General features: G+C 44.1%; 1 protein-coding gene across 1 annotated transcript; it reads right to left on the reverse strand.

Annotated features, from left to right (window-relative positions):
* Nucleotides 1-2,446: 2,446 nt before the first annotated feature.
* Nucleotides 2,447-25,744, reverse strand: ADAM28 (ADAM metallopeptidase domain 28). Its single transcript, XM_037371772.1, has 24 exons — nt 25,618-25,744; nt 22,666-22,766; nt 21,978-22,054; nt 20,055-20,133; nt 18,245-18,321; nt 16,998-17,193; nt 16,482-16,544; nt 15,989-16,060; nt 15,270-15,439; nt 14,508-14,592; nt 13,140-13,270; nt 12,194-12,371; nt 11,612-11,701; nt 10,771-10,966; nt 9,995-10,097; nt 9,432-9,588; nt 8,660-8,740; nt 8,016-8,094; nt 7,005-7,095; nt 6,595-6,694; nt 6,269-6,334; nt 5,865-5,942; nt 4,782-4,844; nt 2,447-4,659 (listed from the first exon to the last, which is right to left on the reverse strand). The coding sequence occupies exons 1-24, from the start codon at nt 25,664-25,666 to the stop codon at nt 4,627-4,629; spliced, it is 2,415 nt and encodes an 804-aa protein (XP_037227669.1). The 5' UTR covers nt 25,667-25,744; the 3' UTR covers nt 2,447-4,626.

Below are 25,744 nucleotides of genomic sequence, written 5' to 3' on the forward strand. Positions count from 1 at the left end.
AGGGCCATGCATTACATGGAATTATTTATGGATCTAATGTCAGTAACAGCCTGTTAATATCTGTGTCACTTTTCTGAAAATTGCTCTAAAGTGATCTGGGGGCCGGGGCAATTGCTGGCCCCCCAGCAGCCCCCCCTGCTCCTTTCCCAGGGCCTCCCATTCCCTCAGCTCCAGAGGAAGGTTAGAAGCACCCAGCAACGCCGTACTCGGGAAGTTATCAATAAACTGATGATTTAAATAACATTGAGTAGCTGACAGCTGAGGTTCACATGTAGGGATGCTAACGCCCCGTGGCAAAGGCCATCAGAGTAAGAACCATTTCTTTTGTACACTGGAGAGCCGTTAGGCCTAGCTGGGTGGTAGACAGACGCCAAGGTCTGAATTCTTAGGGTCTGTCAGCCAGGAAACTTCAGTATTTCCGTGAGTTTTCCAGTGGATTCAACCTGCAGCCTTTTATTCACTTATTTGCTAAGATGGTAATGATGGATGCAGTCCCACGAGGCTATGAAAGGTCTATGGGCATAAGGAAGCAAAAGAAAAAGAAGGTGGAAAAAATTTCTTAATTTCAAGTTACAAATGACATTTATTTGATGAGGGCTGGTAGGACAACGTCTTGTTTTCTGATCAGTGAAAGCTGAATCAATGAGGACTGCCTCTCGCTGCGTAGAGCTGAAAGGGTTGCAAGGGTTGGGTTTAGCCCATTTATTAGTGCTCTGGTGCCTCTGTGTCTGAAAAACTGAATGTGCCCCGCTCTCCCCACTCTGCCTGGCTGGTGGTGTTCTTGTTAATGTCTCCTCCACCTATAGCTCAAGGTCAGAGGAGGTAGTAAATTCAGAATTGATTCCTTTGAGGTGATCGCAGTCATCCGATAGCAAGCCAGAGAAACTTCTTCTCCATGCCCCATTGCCCTCTAATGGCCAGCACTGAATTTGCAGAGCAAAGTGGGCGATTCAGAGGACCAGGTGGCAACTGCTGAGGGCATCGGGCTGTCGTGATGGTCCGTCCGGTGTGCGCCTTAATTTTGAGAGCCCCCCAGAACTGCTCACAGTGACGATTGGTTCGGAGGCGCAAAGAGCAAAAGGTTTGCTGGCTCTCGGTAGCGGCATCCCTCAGACAGAGGGAGGGAAAAGAGGGATGAAAGAGGGTGGTAAATTTGGAGCCTGAAAAGAAATAGAAGAAAAAAGACGTTTTTGTTTTCCTAAGGAGTAAAGGGAGATGGAAGAGTGAAGCGCTCACTCGTACTAAAAAAACCCCAACAAAACAAAACAAACACCACTCCAAAACCAGTAGTAAACTGCTTTGCTTTTGGGCTGGACGCAAGAGGAGGGTCCGGCACACGGCTCCCAGTCCATGTGGGTGCAGCGGTGGCAATGGCACTGTGCCAGGGTCCCCTCTGGACCTCGCCATACGACGCCAGCCCATGGGCTTGTGGCTGTACCACCTGGGTGGCAAACCAGCCCATGGGCTTGCGGCTGTACCACCTGGGTGGCAAATCACGCTGAGCAAGGGACCCTGAACTGGGAAGAAGGGAACAGCTGGACCCGCACCAAAATATTGCGGTTTAGTGAAAAGACTAGGGAGGGAAACGTAGCCGATGATGCAGTAGCCTTCTGGGGCTACCTACTGCAGGTTCTTGGCAAGCGGAGTGCTGGAGATGTCTTCGGTGTTCTTGGGTTCACGTTCCTCTTGCAATAGAGGTTTTTTAACAGTAGATGTCACGTTTGCTTAACGGAAAAAATAGATTGTACCTACAGAGCAGCCCTTTGTGCCAGGCCTGGCTGGAACCACAGAGCACGTGCCCCACTGCGGGAGATACCATCACCTGCCCTAGGGATGCTGGGACCGAGAAAAGCTGTAAATCATAAACTGCTCAATGTAATTTTTGTGCTCTGATGTAATTTTTCTTAGGGTTCTACTGTAAGTCACTGCTGAGGATGGATGCTTGGTCTCTGCAGCACTTGTGCTCTGCTCGGGTGCTGGGGTTCAGGTTTGCTTGCTGAAAGTCTTCAGGTATCAAGGTTGGAGCCCGCACAGGTCGGGCAGGGTGCAGGTTTTCTGCAGGAGAACGTAAACCCAAGCTCCGTGGTTTGGGAGTTGAATCTTAGAAAGGTAATTAAGAAAAAGCAAGGCTCTAGACCTCAGCTTGTTTCAAATCTCGGTGTCCTTGGAAAATTCTTGAGTGCTCGTAGAGTGGACAAGGTCAGAAACCATGAAGAAGTAGATTTTTAAGCTGACAGAAAAATTGTGATGCAGTGCCTTGTCAACACTTACTATAAATTTAATTCAGTTTTCTGGCTAACTTGGCAGGGTTTGGCAACACCTGTGAACGATCTTTTTGGTCTAAATTGGGAATTTAAGGGATTTGGCAATATTATAAATTATCCTAATTTTACACTATTGTTGAGTGTTTCATGTGCAAATGATTATAAGACAAAACAACTACCTCCAGTTCAGGTAGAATAATTTTAATACAGAAATCTTTGTCAATACATTAATTACAGGTCATAAAAAATAAATTCTGAGTCTTTACACCATAGCCACATACAGACAGATTAAAATCCATTTCCAACCGAAATAAAGGAACAATTAGGCAAAGCAGAAAAAAAAAGTGATGCTCTTCCAGTAACATTTACCCTGAAACAAAAAAAAAAAAACCCAAAACCAAAACACGTCACTCCTCAAACCGAAGGCTGTAATTCCATTCGTCTGTACTTGATCGGCAACCTCAGAGCAAGCCTAGCCCAGAAGAAGAATTTGGGGTTTTTTTAGATGCATTTTTGCATCAGACACGATGGATGAGCCCAGAAGAAGAAATTGGGGGTTTTTTAGATGCATTTTTGCATCAGACACAATGGATGTGCAGTGTGCCGCCGTGGTAAGGCTCGCTGCAAATAGCGAGGCTCTGCATTGGAGACGTCACCGTGCAGGTACGTGGTCAGCAGCCGGACAAGATGACGTGGATCAGGACTTCTGCGGGTGTCAACTGGGTCGTGAACTTGAGCAGAAGCTTTCAGGCCCTCTGAAGATGGGGCTTTTTAAAAAGTCTTAACAGGCCCTGGTCAGAAGCAAGCCCAGGGACAGGGGAGTGTGGGGTGCTGGCCCGAGGCCCCAGGGTTTGTTTTGGTAGTTTGGTGGCCGGGTGCTCTGCCTGGGCAAAGACGCCATGGCCAAGGGCTGGGAGCTGCCTTCCTGAGCCACAGCATAAGCCATCTGGGTCTGTCCTGACTCTGATCCCGATCCAAACCCAAATCCAGTTCAGACTGGAACCTCTATAAAATCTTGAGTACTTTGCGTCCCGGACGGTTTTGTTTCTTTCTCTTTTTTAATTTTTTCCTTCCCCCCCCCATCCCTGGTAAAATTTTTGTTCCTTGAAAAACCCTTCTGTGCGCTTCAACTGAAAATGATGGATGCCAACCGCGTGAACATCAGTGCCAACGGTAACAATAGCATCAGCGCCAGCACCCTCACTGTATCATTAACATCAGCGCCAACAGTATCATGCAGATCCACGCCAGCAGGCCGATAGTGTCAACAATGCTGATGCCAGCAGGGCAGAGCGAATGAAGAACCCCACAGTAATAAACCGGCGTGCAAAGCCTCGCGCTGCGACGCTGTCCCATAATAACAAACCCTGGTGCCCAGCCCAGCTCTCATTAGCAACTTTACAATAACACACACCGCTGCAAGAGCGATTAAATGAAAACATCAAGGTGTGTATATTCTGGACGGGAGAAATGCTCGGCTATTCCTGGAGCTGAGGGGCAAATGAAATAAATCGTTAAGGATTTTTGTTGACTGCGCTTTTCTAAATTTTTCCTGTCCAAGTGCAGTGGTGGCAGCTGGAGCTCTCTTTAAACTGGCACAGCCAGTTGCAAGCCAGTCGTGCTCTGGGAGCACTTGCAAGCAGCGAGTGGCTTGACTCCCGCGTGCTTCGCTTCGGAGCCTGTCTCCAGTCCTACCAACTCAGCAGAGGAAGCTTGTTGAACAGGTAATCTAAGGATTAATGAGAGAACCCGATCCAAAAGGATCTTGCCAGAATCAGTGCATTTCCAGTATGTAATCCAAATTGTTTGAAAACTAGCTCAGGCCGTGAGGACAATTTTTTCCCCCAAGGGCGGGAAGGATTATTCTTGGACCAGAACGTGCAGTTTGCAGATGGAGGAGAGGAGGTCTGCTCTGTCGCCAAAGAGAGGGCTGGCAAAGGTCCGGAAATGTAGCAAAAATTGTACAATTATACAAACACGTAACACCCATGCTTCCCCTGATCTTCCCGGGTCTGTACCCAGAAAAGCAGTGTGGACGCAGGGCATCCCAGTGCAGCCACATCTTGCGGCAGTGGCCAAGGGCTTAGGATGTGCTAAACGGCTTTCCTAACTTACTCCCAGCCTACACCTCAGTGCAAGTAGTGATGCTGCTTTTGTTTCCTTTTGGACAGTAGCTTGATGTCATCGTCAAAAGGTTCCTCGCTGTTGGAAAAAGCAAACTTGTTCTTGCAAAGCAGCTGTCAAGCTGACAGTCTGTTGTTGTTTTAAAGAGATCTTGGTTGCCTGAAAGTGGAGGAATCAAGGGACGTACAAATTGTCCCTGAAAATTCCAGGTATCTCAATCAGCCCTACTTCAGAAGCTTCATACCCTGGGATTAATTGGAGGTTTTAAAGCCTACGTGGGGGAAAAAAAAAAAAAAAAAAAAAAAAAAAAAGAGTTAAATCACAGTGTGCCTCGTGCCATGTCAGTGAATTACAGCCCGAAGGAATTGCTGTTCCCATCTGAACTCCGGTTACCTTTGGTGGAGGTGGAGGTCTGCCTTTGGGAACTGGGAGATGAGCAGGTTTTCTTTCTGGTGCCTGTAACAAAAAATGTTGTTTAAATGCCATCAGGTTTTGCTGTTTGAGCAGCTGCAGGACGTCCGCAGACCTCAGCTGCTGCTACTGTTCCCTCATGTATTCACTACAACATTTTCCTGGTGCAAAAGCTAGGGGTGAATTAGGTTAATCTATCCACATGCAAGAAGGCACAATAATATAAATGCACAAGGGATACAGAGCTCCTGTTTCAGAAGACCACTGAGCTATTCTCAGGGTTTGAATTAATCTGTATCAAGTATCCATGCTCAAATAAGACTGCTTTGGAAGCCGAAGCTGATCAACGTGTTCGAGGTGCATGTTGAGGAAAGCATCTCTAAAGCCAGTGGGATTTAAAGGTGGTTTTATAACCAAGCTGGTATGGTCAGTTTAAATTTATTTATTTATTTAGTCCTCATCCATCATTTTTCATGCAGGCAGGACCATGCAGTGATGCTGGCAGCGTGAAGATGGTTGTATTGGGTGGGCGGGAGGGCCAGATGCCGAGGTAGTCAATATTTGAGGGAAGCATTTCCCTTGAAGTAGGATGCTTTGGGTTTATTGATGGGAAATACTTGGATTTTTCTGGTTTCCAAGGCTTTTTTTAAGAATTCACTAGATATATGTATATATGCACACTGAGGGAGATCCCCTGCCAGGTGGCATCCTTAGAGACCACCACACCTCTACAACACAGGGACCATTGCAGACATCTGTAGTAGCAAAGATGCTCATTGTTTGCGTTGTGTTTACACCTGAAATTCCTGTTGGTTTGGACTCCATGTACTATTGCTAATGAGAAAGGCTTGTGATGGTTTACAGGACTCCTTGATTAAGATTATTTTGTGCGGTTTAGGATTATGTGGCAGAAAAGGTGACTTCTACCCTAAAGAATATGTGGTTTGAATGTCTGTGATTATCAATTTTTTCCAGCCACAGTCAGAAACTGAAAATACTAATTAGCTTCTGATAGTCATTTGCAACTCAGATGAAGGACGTGAGAAGTTGTGAGGTTGTACTTACAAAAATCTCCTCTGTGTAACAGGAGGCTGGTTTGGTAGAAGGAACGGGAGGTGGGGGACCTTTTGGCCTCATGGCAGGCTGTGAAAGAAGAAAATGTGAAACATACTGACCCCGTATATGTACCACATACGTGTGCATCTGCATGTTCCTAGGGGAACGTGCAGGCTTGAGTTCTCTATAAAAAAGGCATTGATGGGGGTAAAAAGGTGCAGTGATTTCATAAGCAGGGATGCCTGGTGCTGTTTGGCCCTGAGGAAACACGCTGGGTCTTTTCTGGAGCTCAGTGATTTCCCCAGCCTCTGGGACCAGGTTGTCCTTGCCTGTCTCCACCGTGGCAGGAACCGGGATGTGCTGCCTTCCCCAAAGCCAACGGGAAAGCAAAGAAATTCTCTAGAAGTACTTACGCTCCGGAGCTGTGGTTTGTTCTCTTGCAGTGGAGGTACGGGAAGGAGAAGTTTCTTATCATTCACCTGAAAACAGAAAAGGGTTAAGCTGGATGGAGCCCTGACCTGGTTTATGCCCTTTGCACGCCCCTTTGCTGCGGAGCATTGCTCAGTTCCCATCCCCTCCCCTTGCTGGCGTTCACAATGCTATCCTTGCAACCCCAGATGAGTATTTTGAAACCCTTGAGGCAGCGTAGCGTGCTATGGCTGATGGGTTTCCATGTTTCGACCCCTTGGTTACAGTCCCAGGGAGACCACAGCTGACGCAGTGCCCCCCCGGCTCTTACCTTCGGGGTGGGTGCTGCCAGGACAGGGTGTTCTCTGCATCTTTGTTCTTGATCCACAAAGACTTGGTTTGTGGCTCCAGGTCCCCTTCTGGTCTGGCAGCTATGCAAATATTACATATAACTGTAAATCTTACCCTGACTGAAGTAGAAAACCCAACTTGCTGAAGCTGAATGCCTGCCTTACTCCTATTGCTGTGTCATATAGTCATGTCCTTCCTTTCCCGATTAATCTGAAGTTACAGTTTCAGGTCTTTGGTCTCTCCCAGCTATGGGATTTTTGGACCAACTTCCTTGGCTTTCCAGTATTTTCATTCCCTCCACCTCCTTTGAAAACCCTAGCTTAAACCCCATCCAGAAGCGGCTTGGCTTTGGGTTTTGGTTTTTTCCCTTGATGGGGATAAGCATCTTACCTCTTCTTGAGTAGTCGGAAGCGGATAAGTAACGCTGCTGCGATTGCTGTGACAGCAAGGACAACCAGCACACCGGCAACGACAGCGAAGCCTGTCAGGGAGAGAGAGCACAAGTTGCTATTTCTTAAAAGGTCCACCGTTACTGAGCGGTTTCCCATCACGACCATCAAAGTCATTTTTTTCACAAGTTCTAGACCCCATTTGTCCTCGCTATTGCTCAAGTTCATGGCTTCTCCTGCCACAAATGGTGACTAAAGGAATGTATTCCTGCCGGTCTTTGCCGTATTTGAAAGCTCTGGTTATTTTCTGCACTGTCCTCGGGCTAAACGAGCCTAGCCCTGTCCATCCATCCTCCGAGACCATTTCCGTGTCATCCCTCTTCTCTTTCTCCAAGGGTGTTACCCAAAACTGGGTGCAGGCCTTTGGGATCGTACACAATTAATGCTTCACAATTTCCCTTCAACAAAGCTATTCTAAAGCCTCAGCCAAGCCACAGCGTTGGGAGCTGACAGTGCTCTGCTGAGCGTGGAGAGGGGACAAAAATATTTAATAACACAAGCTGAAATATTTTTTTTTTCCCAAAAACACATGGAAAACTGTACACAAAGTGTTTTCCCTTCGAGGTAGATCAGTTGGAGGCCAGTTCCACGCAGATGATAAGGAAATGAACTTGCCCGCCTCTCTCACAGCAAAACCTCTGGGAGCTTGCCTCCGCTCGTTTGACAGGGCCAATACGGCTACTTGTTATCTCAGGATGGAGAAAGGGAAAGCCTGCTACTCTAATCTCCTGGGTGTTTCACTTCTGTCGGGTTAGACAGAAAAATAGCTCCCTGCAGTCATTCATATCAACTGCGATGACAAAGATGCGCAGGAAGCGGAGACCTGGGGATGCAGCACCTGCAACGAGATGCTCTGGCCCCCGGAGCAGGGTAGGGCTGTCTCGCTGGAGCGAAAGCAGCTTGTTTCAGCCAAGGGTTGGCAGTACCCACTGCGTGGCCTCCCAGCACTTACTGGTAATTGCCGAGGAGCTGTCGCAGGTTGGTGGTGCCCACCCTTCTTCACACTGGCATTGCAGCTCGTGGTCACACACCTAGGGAAGCACAAAGCCAGGAATATCTTGGGGTTGGAAATACAAGCGAGGCTGTAATGCCATGAGGTTTCATGCCCCTCTTGTTCTGCATAGCCTAAAATTTAGCGCTTGTGCACAGGACAGGCCTGGCTGGCCGCTAGCACGTGCCTTTGGCAGGGGTTTCTGCAGTGACAGCTACAGAACAAGGCACGAGGCAGCAGTGTTGTTAGTCTTTACATCTGTAGGTTGCTGAATGTTCAGAGAAGATAAGCCCAGTCACCTTCCCGAAACAGAAGCTGGCCTGAAGGAGAACAGCTGTGATACTGGGGCTGCGAGGCAGGACCTGGCACAGGATCTGTGTCCATCTCCTCCCATTTCCTTAGCAAAATTACCGATGCTATATCAGGTTAGATTCACTTTCATAAAAATATACAGGAAGCTTCTGGCGCCAACATTTTTTGCAAATTCCTATTGCAATGTCTTAAATACCGGCATCAATATGGTCTGTAGCTGATACACATAATTTTCTCTCTTTTTTTTTTTTTTTTTAAAAAAAAGTTAATAGCATAAAACGCTCTAATCTTACAGCATGTCCAGTACACTTGGCAGAGCAGTTGGTTGATCTAAAGAAACCTTCGGCGTAGACACACTCCCCATTGCTGCACACCTGAAATGCACAGGACAAACGTTAACAAAGTGATTTATCGCTTTCAGAAGATGCAGAGCTTGCAAGTTATTGTGTAAAGTGATGAAGAGTAAAAGGAGGCATAGAAACAGGTCAGCACATCACTTAAACCTGCGTTAGGAGTTTGATATGTGGATATAACTTTTCATTCGACCTTTGGGTATTTTATAGCCAAGGGAAGTGACAAAGATGTACAGACATCACTGCTTTCCACTCCTCTTCAATCATTCATCCCTCCCTTCCCCCTCAAGTAGAAATATATAGCAAAGAAATTGGAAATAGCACCCAGTGATGCCTAGCACATCCATTATAGACATAATTAAAAATAGTAATACATGTATGATCCTTTAACCCCTCATACAAAGGTATGTTTCTCTTGCCACATACATTTATGTCAGTAAAAAGTAATAAGGCAGCAGTCAAGCACAAAGAAATCGGAATGATAGCAGTTCCCGTTTGCTTTGCTACTGATTGATGATAGATGTAAGGCAGAAGGTATGGCACATCAGCTCAGCAGAGAAGGCAGAAGATATGGCAAATCAGCTCAGCAGAAGTTTAGTGTCCACTTCAGTCCTCCTTGCTTGAAAGTCTTTCTTGTCTGGTAAAAGAGCTAACGGTCGGAGCAAGACTGAAAGAGGGGGGAAAACAAGGAGAAAAGCTAGTCTCTACTAACCATCCCATTCCCACACTTGGTTCCATTGAGAATCATCCCTGGGTCTCCTTCTCCATGTCTAGGAAAACTTGCTTTGCAGGACTCAAAAGTCACTAGGCTCCCATCCTGAGGCATCTCCTTCCCCCCAGTACAGAACAACTTTCCGCACATTATATCTCTGGAAGGAGAACAAGAGGTGCTGGAGCAACGGCATGGCACAGCAAAACTGTCTGAGCTGGTCTCTCCTCCAGCCTGACTTTGTTGTGTGCAGGGACTCCAAAGAAAAAGCTGCAGAAAGGGGTGGGGGTTTTTTTGGTCTGTGGTGTGTTCAACTCTGTTTATGAGAAGGTGGCAGGTTCTTAATTCCTCTCGAGCTTCTCAGAGAGCCCACAGAAAAGAATATTTAACTGACCTGACCTCCACTTCTGAGCTTCCCCCGAGGCTCACCGCAATATTCAAAGGGACAAGGGACACAGGGAGATGGGTGTCATCTGAAAGGCTGCGCTCTTTGATTCTGTCTCTTAATTTGAATAGGAATGGCCTCTCTTCCCAAATCCCAGCGAGTTCTGTAACACAGTGCTTACTTTTTTTTGCATGGGACGTGACTACCTTTTTCTTTTCTGCAGTATCCATAATATACCCCCTTCTCGTTCATCCGGTAGCAGGAAGCTGCACCTTCGGTTGCCTCTGTGAAAGGGGAAGATGCGATGGCGTGAGCTGAGGTTCTCTGCCTGGCAGAACTAAGAATATTCTATTCCCTTTACCTGGTAAGGAAATGGCCCTTCCCAGTGAAGTTACCCACGGGCCTGAACCACCCACTGGCACTGCAACGGTGCTGTGCACCCCCAGCGGAACCCCCCTCTGTGCTCTCTCTCTCCCCAGTATGAACCAGTAGATCTCAGCTGACAGAAGGGACACAGCCAGGACAGGAGCTGATGTAGGACCGGGAAGAGGGGAAGCCACCACACACCTTCAGAAACCCGAAAGTGTGTCAAATTCGGACATTCTTTTGAAATGCAGATGTTTTCTTTTCCTATCAAGCGAAGAATACCCTCTCGGTTCCTTTGCAAAGTGAGCTCAAAAATGCTGTGCAAAAGAGGAATGCGCTCGCCACTTCCCATTTCTCTAGAAATATGTTGCACTGTATGTGCTGACCTTCAACTTGCATGATTAGAATCACTTACAGTGTTAAATATAATAAATCAGTGTCTGTACACTATGAACTAGAACTCATTCCTATAGATAAACTGTTCCTGATTTACAGACGATCCTTGCAATTTTGCTAGCAGACAACGTCTGCCTCCCTCTTTCCCCTTTTGCCTTAGGCAACCTTATTTTTTCAACTCCAGCTTGTACTTACGTGGTCCAAAAGCAGCTTTGCACTGGTTTTCTCGGGTGGGACAGTTTCCCATGTAGCAATAGCCTTCGCCGTAGTTGCAGGGATGTCCGTTCACACGGAATCGATCCACTGGGCAGTTTGCAGAGGAGCCGGTGCACATCTCAGCCAGGTCACAGTCGTGCTTAGCTGCTCGGCAAACAGCTCCTGCTTTTTTGTACTGAAGGGGTGGGAAAGCAACAGCACACTTCACACACTGCTCCTCCGTGCTGTTTGAAACTCACGCTGAACTAGACGGCTAAAATTAGGGGAGACAAATCTCATCCTCACTCAGCAAGTTGCCTGAGGAGCCAGGTCCGTATCTAATTTAACGTTGGTTATGTCGACGGGCAAGATTTTTGCCTGATTGTGACTCAGATTTTCTTTCCAGGAGAAAACGCATAATCAAAACGCTCATTTCTCCAAGAGGTTGAAAGATTGAGTGAATGGATAGTGGTGGTGTAGTTTGGGATGGACAAAGAAAGCTTGAGTGAATGGATAGTTGTGGTGTGGTTTGGGATGGACGAAGAAAGATTGAATGAATTGATAGTTGTGTAGTTTGAGATGGACAAAGAAAGACTGAGTGAATGGATAGTTATGGTGTAGTTTGGGATGGACAGAGTGCTTTTGTCATTACAAAAAAAATTGTAATGACAACATTTTAGTGCTTTTGTCATTACAAAAAAAAACCAAAAACAAACTAGCACCACATCAGTAATTAGGAGTAAAGGAGATTGGGTTTTTGGAGGTGTATTACTGCTTTCTCATGGGGGGTAAAAGGATACCTTGGAAAACATGAGAGGTTAGAGATTGAAAGGAGCCTTACTTGGCAGTTTTCACAGCACTCTCCATGTGCGCATGTGGAACCTGCGGTCAGTTGGCACGTCTCGGGGTTGCAGCACTCGTTTGTGCACTCCTGTGACAGAATCATCAGTCAGGGCACTGGGACGGTCCCCTCTGTACCTCGTTCCCAACGAACCATCCCGGACTTGCTTATGGAGGGAGGGGAGGCTCCCTCGGACCTGCGCTTTGCTGTCCTGAGAACCATTCCCACCAGAAGCCCCACCAGCCACCGTGAGCGGGCACTTAAAGAACACAGAGCGTGTTTGAATATGGAAGTGCTGGTAGAAGTTGTGCTGGGAACTTGTTTCTACCGAGGTGGTTTTGTATGTATGGCTTCTCCTCCTCCTCAGTTCCTCTGTCAACACAGTGTAACAAACCACGCGGTCATCTTTCCCACCCTTTGGCATGCGCTCTATAGGGATGCTGACATTGCAGGTCAGCAATTCGATGACCACAGTTTCTCCAGAAATACTTCAGGCTTTGAACTGTCAGCCTGCTACTGTACAGCCTGCATAAAACTCTCTACCTCTTCCAAGTATTCTTTTATTCCCGGTTATGCAGATACCTCAGGAGTACCGCAGTCGCATTCCTCTTCTTTTTCCACAAAGCCGTTTCCACAGGATGGAGGTGCTATGATGCTGCTGGGATCTGGGATGTTAGTTAAGCATTTTGGCATGTCGCTCAACATGTATTTCTCGAAGCTCTGGAGGCTGCAAGAGCTGAATTTCTTGGGGATGATAGAGCTGTGTTGAGAAAGCGGGAGGATTTGCGTAAGGGTTGGCAGAGGCAAGGAGAAGCAATACCCTTTACAAGGGAAAGAAAACAAGTGACCATCCCTCAAACTATCGGGTGCAAACAAGTAGAAACAAACAGATTGGAAATACTTCATGTGCTAAATGTCAACATTGCATGTAATAAATCGCACACCCCAAAGATTTAAGCCTGGTCTACACAGTTTGTGCCTGGATGCTTCAGGCATTAGGAGTTTGCCAGTGGGCCGTCCAGCAGAGGCTCAGGATGTTCAGCTGGAGATGAAAACTCAACTAAATTCCTAGGTAATGGGTGTTTATAAAAGATGCAAGCACCTTATGCAGTTTGCACAGGAGACGTCTTCAGCGTAGAGAACAAAAACCTACTTTAAGTAAATCTTGGGGAAGCTCTGCCATCCGAGATACCACAGCAGTTCCGTGCTGTCGTCATTGTAAGGAAAAATGATTTATGGTTTAATGTGAGGGTCTCCACCACACGTGCAAGATAATGTTGACTAAAGTTTGGGTTGGGCTTGGGTTTTGAGTTGGTTTTGGTGGTGGGAGGTATCTGTCTGGGAATATCTTACAAGGGCCTGGAATGTCTTCAATTTTTTCTTCTTTTTTTTTAATACTTGGAATGGAATAATCTCAGAGGACAAAAATAATCACTATTCCATTTTGAACCTGGCAGCTTATCCAAAGCCCATCTTGACGCGCCCCATGCATTACTGCCCTCCCTTGCCTTTTCATCCCAACTCCTACCTGACAGTATCTGTCATGATACAAACTTTACTACTACACGTGCAGGCTTGGGTGTCATGACTCATGCCCAGGTTGTGTCCCATCTCATGTGCCACGGTAGACGCAACTGCAATTTCATTTCTGTTATGATCCTGCAGAGACAAGAACAAGCTATTATTTCTATGAGTACAGAACAAGTAGGAACATCAGAGAAGCCACATGGCTAAGAAATGAGACAATTTTTCTTCATGTGAGATTGTCCTTGCTGCTACACGAGGATTGATACGGTGTTCAATCCATGCATGTGTCTATTCCACAGTTTATGCTGTGTTATGTTATAATAGCAACAAGATGATACCACTGAGTAAATGGGTATAATTAGTTTTTAAATAAACATGAGGAAGTTAGGCTGCCAAGTATCAACTGAGTGTTAAGGGGAACTGAACATCTGAAGCTCTTAATCCTCTCTCTGGATAGCTGTCTCTGCGCTTAGGGTAATTATGTGGGTGCGATATAATTATTACTCGTTACACCAAGGTCACTGTTGTGCTTGCACAGAACGGCAAGGCAGACACCGTGCTACGTCTTTGCTCTTAGCTTGGTGCTTTGTGCTGCTTGGTGGGAGGGAGGGAAGGAAATATCCTACTCTTCTGAGTAAAATCCAGAGGTATCAACAGCAGGTGGTAGTGGAAATACCTAAAGCACGAGGCACTGTACTGGCCATGCTCTTCCAGTGTGGCGTTGCAAATCACGCTGCTACAAAATGCATCCCCATGCCTGGAAGAGCATTCCGGTTTAACGATGGTCCTGGGATTTCCTTATGTTGTGGGAAAGCTGGAATTTCATGTGGGTTATTCCTCTTGCCAACAAGCCCAGCATCTGAAGCCGGGTGCAACGGTTGAGTTGCTGGTGGTGTTGGTAAAGTTTTGGATTTTGTTGGTTCCTGCTGAGGCTGAAGTTTAACTACAGTAGTTTAGGCAGCTGTAATCAAGTGGCTAAACTGAGGATATACATTATGAGAGTCAGAGCCAATTCCCCATTCAAAACAGGGAACCTTAAGGTAGAGGCAGAAAATAACTTATTTCTCTCCTTGGACTCTGTTGGAGCCTGGTACTCCGAGTACAGGTGTCCGAGCTTGATGTTGGTGTTTAGCTAACACAGATACCATGTGTTGCATGTGCTTTCTTTACTGTCTGCACTTTATTTAAAATAAAAGCTCTGACTGCAAATGTCTACAGTCTAATAAAACAATGATGTGAACCAGACAGGGAAGTGAAAGTGTCGTACACCCGACAATTGTCATTAATGTTCTTTGCTGGTTGAGCAAAAAACATTAAAAAAAAACAAACAACACTTTAAAAAATTAAAATAAACAGAAATAAATCAGACCTGAATAATACCTGCAGAATATATATCGCTGCATATGGATTTTAGGAAGGCTAATCCAATCGTGGTCCCCTCAAAGTCATAGCCTCTGCAAGGAAGAAGAAAGGCAGAGTGATGTGCCGTGATGTGACCAGGAGGCAGATCTGAAGGCAAGTCTGCTTTATTAACCAGGCTGAAGGCACTAAGCATATACTAATTCCCAGCTCTGCTTTGCATCCCTGATTTAATACAATAATTACTTAAATTACGTTGCAGTTCATCAGGCTCAAAGCATCTGTCTGAGGGTAAAGAGCTTGATGAAGTGCTCGCAACGTAGCAAAGTGCTTGGATGAATCAGGGTATTGAACGGGAGCCAGAAGAGTGAAGTGAGTGTCGGTTTAGTTTGGCGACGTGCATTTCCCAGCCATTAAACTTCACGTTGGGGCTCCTTAGGTTGTCAGCCCGTGCTGCCATCCTCGGGGCACTCAACTGTTCCGTCACCAGAGCAGGGAAAAGGGGAGTTTGGGACGTAGCAACCGTTTACATTGCCTGGTTTTGCAAGGATTCGGATGGAAAGTTTCCATCCTACGTCCTCGCAGGTAATTGTGCTCCACGCAGAAAAGAAAAGCAAGACAAGAGAGCCTGCGCTCACCTTTTGGTCTAGGATTGGAAAGCATGAAATCCCACTCGGTACAGACAGCGGCTGCCAGCTTGGCGAGCAATTTTTAAAGAACAAATTCCTTGAACGTATTTGGAAATGCAAACAGGCAACAGAGCGATACGCACGTGATCAGCTGAGCATTGTCGTTTCTTTTCCTCTTTAGTAAATCTGATAAACGCCACTTTGAGAAACTGTCCAGAGTGAACCCCGCGGCGCGGCTCAGGGGGCATTTATCACCATCCGTCCAGATTTCCAGGCCAGTTAAAGCCACGTAGATATTTATGGCCTTATAAACCTGCAGCAGAGAAAGAGTGTTGCTGTAAAAATGAAGTACCTTATGAAGACTTCGAAACAAACACTCATCCTGGTCACCGGTTCATTTTGGTCACTTGCCATCTATTCCGCTCCAGACCTGATTTAAGTTTTTCCACACTTTGAAGTCGCAAAAAAAACCCCTAACAAAGACATGGAATCTCGTTTTCCCCCACATTTAAACCAACTAGAAAAATGGCTTAAAATATTTGACAATGCCAGCAATATTTTTGAAGAAATTTGACTTGCAAAAGATATCAGGAATCCCTTCAATCTTTCTGAAGGATTTCGATCATCACTTCATTAACAAGTATGAAAAAATAGGGTATAAATCTTCCTTTATAGAAATCTTGTATCTGAAGGCAAAGAATAGCATAGCATGGACAGGTGTGTTTAACGTATTTAATAAATTACAGTGAAGTTCAGTTTTCATTTATTCCTGCATGTCGTAACGAAAATTCGTGATGTTTGCAAAAGAAAAACATTATAAATCACTTCTGTTTCAATTTCACTTCCCTGTCTTTGCTCTTACCGTGTTAATGAAGTTGACTATTCCAAATATCCTTTGTCTGACGGTTGTAACATCTTCCTCATACTTTTTATACTAAAAAAGTAAATATAGTGTGTTAGAAAAAAGAGAGGAAAAAAGTGATTTACCAGAAAAAAATATAACCCGCAGAAGACTGCATTGCAGACTACACCATGCCTGGTCTACTTATTGTTTTTTTGTTGTATTATTTTATTAGACAACATGTTTCAAGATCAGGCCCTTGTAAAATGCCTCTCTGTGTGTAGGGTGCAGAAGAGGACAGGTGCTGTACGTTTTTTTTTTTCTGAATTCTTGTCATCTCCAGGTGGGATTTTCAAAATCAATGAGCATTAGGAAATCCTATTCCCAGCCAAAGCCAGTGGTACAACACAGCGTAGCACTGGGGTACTAGTCGGAGCTGAGGGGTATGAGTAGTACCTCTTGAGAAACCTTACGTCTAGCGGGTCAAATGAGAAGAAATCGTTTCAGTACTCACCAAAGTATTGTCTGCCACTATGTAAACTTCCAGATACTTTTTTGCTTTCAGGTATGCTTTCATCTAAAGGAAAATGATACGTTTCAATGACTTCTAAGGCTTGTTTCAGGCTCAACCTCTGCAATTTCAAACCCAGGTATTGCTGATGCGGGTATTTATTTAGCTGAGTCATTTAGAACAGGACCGCCTCATTTGGAAAGGTAGGCTAGCTATTAAAATGATGGTTAAGATTGTGGAAGGTAGGCTAGCTATTAAGGAGTTTTTGGATGTTTAAAGATGCACATGGGCATCTATTGGTACGTGCAGGAGGGCTTAACTCAGGTGGTGGCTCTGAAATCTCAGACCTGTGAGATTTTGCACTCGTTTAAGATCTGATCGTGCTTCTCCGTTTGCAATCGCTTCTTTTCTGGAGGTGCCACCAGACAGAGCGGGGCTTGTGCTACTCGGGGTCCTCCTACGGCTGCAAGTTCTCTGCTTACATGTCCTTACTGGACTGTTGCTTAACCACGTACTTACTTCTGGACTGTTGCTGGATTTGAAGATGTCATTGATGGGGTCATTTGAATCCTCTTCCCAGGTATTATTGATCAGACCGCAGGTTTTTATGGACTTTTGTGCGAGTTTCGCGTACTTATAGACTGCATGCTCGTCTGTGTCCGAAGTTCCCAAGGGCTCAATGAGGTACTTCTGACCACGGGTCTCAAAATATCCACTAAGAAAATGAGTTAGACTGTGATCTTTTGAATCCACAGGACTAAATCAAGGTAGCAACAGTATCTCTTAACGGCATTTATTTAGCCCAAGCATACAGACCATTGCAAACACTGATGCAATGGAATAGTTTGGCAGCATGCAGGCAGAATGTACAATTTAAAGGCAGAAATCAAAGCTGCTGAGTCAGTTGGAAGATTTGGCTGGTCAGTGAAGTTTCTGAGTAGGAGACTGTCAAGTCAAAAATGGGTTTAGGAATGAATTAGATTTACATTTGGGGGGTTTCTCCTAGCAGAGGTGATTGAGATGTGAATTTCGGTTCAGTGGGAATCCAAAGTTGATTTTTCATCTCTAATTGAGATGAAAAGCTGAAATACTGAAAGACATTAAGAGTTTTGAATCATTTTGAGCAGCAAATGTCAAAATAAGTGTTCTGTGTTAACATGTAAACTATGCAAGAGGTGTTCACAAAGAAAATCTGGGTTTTGGCCAGACTCCACTAACCATCAGGAAAACATTCTGCAGCAGCTTCTCAGACCCAACAGCCATCCTGTTGCCTTTTTGTGGTATACCACTGCCTCATCAATGATTAGAAATGAGCAAAATCTTTTAAGTGAGCTTTTCATACAAAAAGCTTGAACTTCCTGATGCTGGGACTGCTGTAGCACTAAACATTTAACCTTCTCTTGAAGTGTCAGTGGAGGTTCCTATCACTCAGCAGCATCAACCTTAAATGTTTACCGTAAGCACGACCAAATGATTTATGGCCAGATCAAATATGGAGTTAATCATATAAATTTATTATTATCACTGTTTCTTTAGCTTGCAGTTCATAAGCTCTGAAACTGAAGTAGGAAGGTAACTTCTTTCTCCCTTCTTTCCCTTTTTTTTTTTTTTTTTTTTTTTCTGAACCAGTTTCCTTGTAAGCATAAGCGAAAGATAACACCACTTAATTTACATCCTGATTTTTTTTTTTATATTGGGAAATTTATCCTCATACAGTATACATATTTGGCCATCGGTATCCTTTGGGAGCCAAACCTCTGCCTTACCTTAGACCTTTGCAGGCACTGATGCTTGCTACAGAATCGTCATCATTCTGAACGTAACCTTCATAATAACAGTGATCCTGTTTAGAAAGAAAAAAAAAAAAAACGCGTCAAATCGGGCCATGTCTCGTTGACTGCAATGGATTAGCCTAGATCCAGTGATTTCAGGAGGCAAACCACACTTGCTACAAGCTACACCGAACTGCAGTGTCTGAGGAAGGCTCCCGTCAGACGAGATCACTACAGTGAAAAAAGCTGGTGGCTGTCACCACGTTTGCTACGGTACCATCATTGTTATCCCTTAACACCAGGGGACCCAGGTTGGGACAAATGCCATCAGGGTGGGCTCCGATCGATACACCATAAAATTAGAAAATTGGAATATTTGTATTTGCTGCTCAAAATTGAGCATATACTGATGTGCTCTGCTGAATTAAGGTCCACATTGGATGGTTTTATTGTGGCCAGATTTCAAGGAAACACCCATTAATATCAACCCAACAATTAAATGCATTCACTTCAATGAGGTCAAAATGGATATATTATATTAAAACATTAGGGGCAAAACTATCGTGACTTGATTGACTTAAGGATCTAAGGTCTAATGAACACTTCTGCGTTCAAAGAGGCTTCAAAATCAGTGAGGTGTGGTGGAAAATTTTTCCATAACGTTTTCCTTAATAGATCTCTTAAGAGAGACCTGTAACACAGTATTCAAACCGATGCCTTGTGCCTTTTGTTCTCTCATAGATGTTTGGTTTCACTTTTATTTGCCATTTATTTTATTTACCACTTCATGCCTTCCTTCCACTGTAACACGGCGACTTCCTTACAACAAACTGCAAACTAGAGGAAGAGGTGGAGAATTACTCTCCATCTTTTGAGGGCACAAAAGAAAAACTCCTGAGCTCATCATAAAGTATCCAGAAGGCAGGGATTCAGCAAGCTGCCCTGGTTGGCATGTTTGAGATTGTCTTTAACGAGGTGTAGGTGTTATCTGCCATTCGCAGGGTCCGTCCAGGGAGATAAGTAACTGAAATGATCAGAAATGGCATTTTTTCCACAAAAAGAAAGCTGGCTCAGAATTTTTTACGTGCATCTACTTCACTCAAGGTCCTCCTGTTCCTGCTAATTGCTCCATGAGCAAGGATATTAGGCGTTGTATGCCACGTGTTACAACACGCGACGTGACATGGGACACAAAGCTTCAGGTGAGGGCTCTGTGGACCATCAGCCCCGTGGCTGCAGAGTTAATTAAAAAATAACTTCTGCAGTGACTTCCTTTGTGTCTGGACCTGAATGACTGATTCGTCATGGCTCAGAGGAACCACCCGGGGTAACCTGCGGTCCATTCACTTGTGAGCGTGGGTGGCACCGGGAGCCAACAAGGGACCGTGTCCGTACCAGAATCTCTGATCTCACTGAGATTAACAGCGAGTCACCGAGTTGCCAAGGTAGAAAGTGGCAGAATGGCCCTGGCTCCACTCCCTTTTCCTGACGAGAGAGAGAAATTTGGCTCAGAAAATGTGTTGATCAGCCATTAAGGTAAAAAGTGGTTGGCTTTTGGAAAGGCAAAGCGTGTGTCTGATTCTCACCGGGTGTCAATCAGTGTCATTCTGCCAATGTCACAAGTCGCATCTTCCCTGTCCCTTCAGGGGCATCCTAAATTCTGGTTTAAAATCTTTTCTTTCTGCTTGATGTGTGCTATCATTTGATGGACCCGTGACTCTCACACAGAACTCAGGACTGCCAGCACGGGGGAAGAAAACCTTTTTTTATTACCTTGATCTGAGGTCTTGGGGTTTTTTATTACCTTGATCTGAGGTCTTGTTGTTATTTGTTGACCGTCATCAGAATAAACTGTTTCGGTATAGTCTCTAGCTAATAGACGCCTGCAAAGAGTCGAGTGCAATTATTATTCAAAATAAATAGTAGTCATCTAGGAATGAGGCGATTACATAATGTGCAAAGTATGTCAGGAATTCAAATGATTACTCAGGTTATTATTAGTATTGAAAAACCAGGGAAGCAAAGCTGCTGGGTGGGGAATTCTGCTGGTTAGTAATCCTTATTCAAACAAAGGAACGTTTCTAAAATAAGAAAGCAATTAAAGTCTACTTGTTTCATCGGTATAAACTAATCTCCTAGTAGATCTGAAAGTAAATGTACAATTACATATGCAATATTCATCCTTTTTTGGCCTCCGATTCATGTAGGCAGTTCCACCGCTCCAGGGTGTGTGTGAAATGGTTCTGTTCCCTTCCCTTCCCAGTTCACCCCCACTGACTGTAATTAGCAAAGGTCTAGTTCAGTGGCAAAGCTGCCCCGTCTGTTTCACATGTGCCCGTGCATACACGTATGCGTACATGCGTGCACACGCAGAGATTCTGTGAGATCACACTAACGTATATTTGCCTGATTCCTTTGTTCACAGCTTTTTTACATCTCATTTCCTCTTTGTAATCATTCTGTCTGAACATGGGTTTTCTTTTTGGTCTACACAACCCCCCTTATTTTTGCACACGTGTGTGCTCCTGAACCTTTAAAGGAGGGCATCACGGCTGTGGAATGAATTATTCTGTTTCTGCCACCACTGGGAAAGGTGCCTTTGTGTTCCTTGCCAGCATACACGTTTGCCTTTTGCTATGGAAGGCCAGATCCTGCAAGGCTCTGCACACCCAGGCTCCTACGCAGCAGAGCATTAAGTTAATGCTTAACTTTAAGCCGAGGCTGTAGTTTTACCCAAGCAGAGCAAGTCTACGTTACTTCTGTTTGGGCAACTACCCCAAACTACCGCAATCCATTTCTTTTTAAAGAGCAAGATGTAGTACAATGTAATCCCCTTTCCTGCCCTCACCCCACCCCAGGTATTTAGATTAACAGGGGCAAACAGTTAGTTATCGCCTATGTTTAACATGAACTGATCATAGTATTTACACAGCTATTTGAAAAGTACCTAAGAAAGCAGACTTGTTTGATCCTATGCTAAATATTACGGTGGAGCCAGCGAGCAGAAAATCACAGCTGTGCTTTATTTTGGGTTGCTCTGTATGGTTTTGGATGACTTTTTGTATGCTGTGTTCTGCAAAAAAACCCCACTGCTTCTCTGCACCCTCTGCGCGGCCCATCTTAATGCTGCTGATCGCTGCAGCAATCCTTGCTCTCCATTTCCATGAAGCATTTTGTCAATGCCAGTATGTGTTGGACTACTCAAATTCCAACAATGGTAATGTTAAGGCAGGGAATGCTGGAAGCTGAATTATTAAGGGTTATTGCAAGATCTTATTATTATTTTCCATTTTTGGAAAGCGTACGGAGCCAACAGCCCCATTTCATGGATATTTCTCTTGTTCTCTGTAGTTTCTACCAGCACAGAACAAATAAATACAACCCAAAGTCTCTCCACAGACAGAGAAAACCTTTGAAATAATATGAAAACATTAAACATTCAGTGGATTGAGCCATTTAGGAAATAAAATGGGAGAGCAGACTTAGCAGTATAGGCAAGTCATTCCATCACGGTAGCGTGATATGCCTGTGTAGTTATTTGACATGACCAAACAGTGACATGATGCTTTCTCTCCCCTCCTCTTCTTTCATGGGGATTGAAAGGTTCTTTGTACCAAAATCCCTCTGTCCTGCAGAGCCTACGTCCTGTTTCGTTGTACGCCGAGTGCCCTACAGAGGCATTTACAGCGCGGAATAATGCTCAAGGGCAAAGTTGAATTGAACCTACTTATTTTTTTGGAGATGCAGTACGACTTCCTCTCCACTGGCTTTGATTCCATACTCCATTGTGTCATCGTATTTTGTCTGTAAACAGTTTTAAGTGTTAGAATATGAACTGTTACAATTTCCAAGCTCGCTGTGAGGTGGCTGTTACTGAGTTGCCAACTGCATTCTTTTCCTCCTCTTCCCACCAAAAATAAGTATTCTGGCAGTTATAGAATAAGCAGGAGGTCACTCTGTTTCATATTTTTTAATTAAAGGAACAAATTTAACTTTGCAAATTCATTTCTACCATCTTAAGCGCATATCCTGCATACTTGGGAAAGCACTGAAGCGGATGCTTAGATTCAAACACTTACATACTTCAAGAGGATGTTATTAAAAAGCGTGCTTGCTTTTAGGCATTTGATTTCGTTCACTTCAAATTAAAAAGGACATAGGTTATTAAAAATCTGAGTAGAATCAAACCCTGCATCTTTGCAGAGATGCAAGTACAGCATACCCAGGGGTGGCACACAGGCAGTGCCCTGCATACGGCGCGTACCTCCCTCTTTGCCTTTTCCAAGACCAAATCTCTGGCTCCAGAGAATCTTACCCTTGAAAACCAAGGGTACTCTGCCTCCACAAAACGTTCCCCATCTCCCAGGGAAAAAAAAAAAAAAAAAAAAAAGTAAAAAATTTATCTCTTTTAATACCTCTTTGTTTCTTTCTACATCTCTTTTATGTACTGTGTGCAATTTCCGTGGATAAACTATTTCGTATTGCTCAACTCCAGGTAATTTCTTGCTGGTGCTCCCTAGGGAGAAACAGAGGAATATTTATGAAAACACAGTAATAACTTATTAAACACCGTATTTCATGTCTGTCAAGACTGATTCTTTTGGGCTGTGGAGTCATTCAGCTGTTGCGACACCCATTTCTGGTGTATTCCCTGCCCTGGTGTGTAGCCATCTGGTCTGCTGAGCAGTCACCCCCATTACGTGACCTGATGCGAGGTTTGTTACAGTCTGGATTTCAGATGAAATGACAGACCTGAGTATTTCCAGGTGTCAAAAGATTTTATGCAAGTCGCGTTTGGGTTTCTTTCCCCAGCACCAGTAAGTGGTTTCAAGTACCGATGTGCTAGACCAGCTACGCAAGGTGCAAACTTTGCATTTTGACGTGAATTAAGTTCCACGGTTCTGTGAAATCAGTGATCTCCGATCCTTATCCCCTGATGACACGCAAGTTAAGATTGCCTCTAGATAATCAAATAACCTCATGGAGTTCACTGCAAGTCTGGAACAAGCCTAGATTTCTGCTTTAGAAAGCTTTTCTGCTGGTCTTCTCACAGGAATATTTGAGAAAGCTCTTTAACAGCCCCACTCTTCAGCTATTAAATCAGATTGAGGGGGGTTACGGCCTTGGGACCAAAACCAGGACACTGCAGAAGGTGTTTGAGCAAGACTAAGGAAGATGATAGGAGATAGGCAGTACAGCAGGGGAATCTTGAAGTTGGTAAGGACTCCAGGTAATCCCCCAACTCACACAATCCTTTTTTCCTGGCGCAAGGCATCTTATGTGCCTGCAGGGGCGATAAAATGACTTGAGGAAATGCAGTGCTGATGAAAAGCTTATTTTTTTGTTTTCTGCTTCTAAGAAGCTCTTGGCAGAAGTTAATTCATGGCATGGCTTGCAGGGGTGGGCAGCATACGTTGCATCATTTGAAGTTAATAATAGCAGCTGCTGTACAGCATTTGGGAAAACAGGGTCGTACAGGAGACGTGTTGGTTTCCAGCAAGGCAACAGCAGGTTTTATATGCCTCCTAAGCTCTTTAATCTCCTACAAAAGGTCATTTCATCTGAACTGGCAAATTCTTGAGGGCTCAGCACTGGGCTGTATTTGGAAAAGGAAAAAAACAAAACAAAACAACAAACACACACCCCCCCACATACAAAATCCACAAACAACAAAGGGAGAGTGCAACTCCCATTTTAATTGTCTGCCTCAAGGCCAGATTTTTACAAGAGTAGGTCATCCAATTATTGTAATTTTCTAGATCTGTTATAACAGAGCCCATCCTCATGCAAATTGTTCCAGCAAAATAAACAGATTAATTCTTCACAACTGGTTTATTTGATTAAACTCTTTCAAAAACTAATTGCAGAATAAACTTGGTTGTATTTTGACAAAGATGAGTGCTGTAGGGAAGGGCACGAGGGCATAATGGTACTATATACCATATATATATATATGGTGTATGTATATATATACACCATATATACATTTTCTATATCAGCTGAGCCACTACACAGTGACTATCTGTGCATTAGCAAAGACAGAGTGCAAGCTTGGTGTTGTAAGTTATGATGATGCTTTATCTTTTATTTTAAGCAAGGAATTAGGTTTACTTTTTAAAAAATCTTCTGCTCAGCAGACTTAGTCTTTCCGTGAGCTTAAAGTAGACTCTTATGTCATGATTTTAGGCCTCTCAGGGTAGAGTTCTGTGCTTTTTTATTTTATTTATATAGTTTTATGTACCCACTCCCCGTTACAGCCTCTTTATACAAGACCCAACTGTAGCCCAGACGGTTCAGGATCAGGCTGGACTTGGATGGAGACTCAGAACTAAATTTTCCCTTTTCCTGCAGTGTGATACAAACAGCATTTCGAGGAAAATAGGTTGGTTTTGTGCTGGAACAAATAGGTTCTTAGAGGTAGGGTGTTGGTTGGTTGGGGGTTTTTTAATCGACTCAGTATATTGTGGCTTCATGCATTGTCTTGAGTCGGTAGCTTTAAGGAAGAAAAAAGTTCCTTGGGCCTCGTACAACAGCTAGAAATCGTGCTAATAAGGAACAAATAATTATGTACTTTTCCTAAACCAGAGCCTAAACCAGGAAGAAAAATCATTAGTGAGGATTTCATTGGCAACGGAGGTTTGGTTTTGTCAAGAAACAAAATATGTAACACCTTAAGCATTAGCACTGTATGCTCTTTCAGGTATTCTGTGCAAATAATGAAATTGTAAAGATACCTGCTTGAATACAAATTACATGTCCAATTATGTATATAAAACCTCTGCGTGTGTGTGCATGCCAGAATCTGAAAAAAATCTTTTCCCTGTTGACATGAATTGAAAGAAACAATGCACGTGGGGGAAAAAAAAAAAAAGTGTGCTCTGTTAAGGTTAAGTCATTTAAATACCTGTAACCTGAAGTATCACACAGATAATAATGGTACTAACTATTTTAATTCAGTTACTTTTATTAATTGAATTCAATTAAAAGTCTTTGGTTTTACAGCCAAAATGCTGTCAGTGTAATAAGTTGTCCCAGTTGGATAAATTGTCCGCTCACTTGCAGGAGAAGTATTTTCTTAATTGGCTTACACAACTAACCGGTTCTGGATCTTTAGGCAATCTACGGCCAGTTTTCACACAAGTACATCTCTACCTAGAGAACTTTAAATAATCACTCTGAACAACAAGAAAAAAAGCAAATATCCCTTACTTCAGCAACGCCATTTGTTCACAATGCCTTTAATTCACTGTTCTTCCGTATTATCTACATGTTAATAATTAAAAATCCATAAAAGCTGTACAAAGCCATCCATAACAATGACTACTAAAGGGGTTTTTTTTAAAAAAAAAAAAAAAAAAGAGCCGTACCTTGTTGCAAATGTAGCAAAACAACAGAAACAAGGAGTAGGTTGGTCATCTCGGTTGTGTTTGTCTCCTAGGAGTAACCTCCGTGGTGTGGGAAAGTTGGGTCCCCAGCCTGTCCCCGTGCCGGGCA

This window comes from Falco rusticolus, chromosome 20 (assembly GCF_015220075.1).
Source record: "Falco rusticolus isolate bFalRus1 chromosome 20, bFalRus1.pri, whole genome shotgun sequence".
NCBI lineage: Eukaryota > Metazoa > Chordata > Aves > Falconiformes > Falconidae > Falco > Falco rusticolus.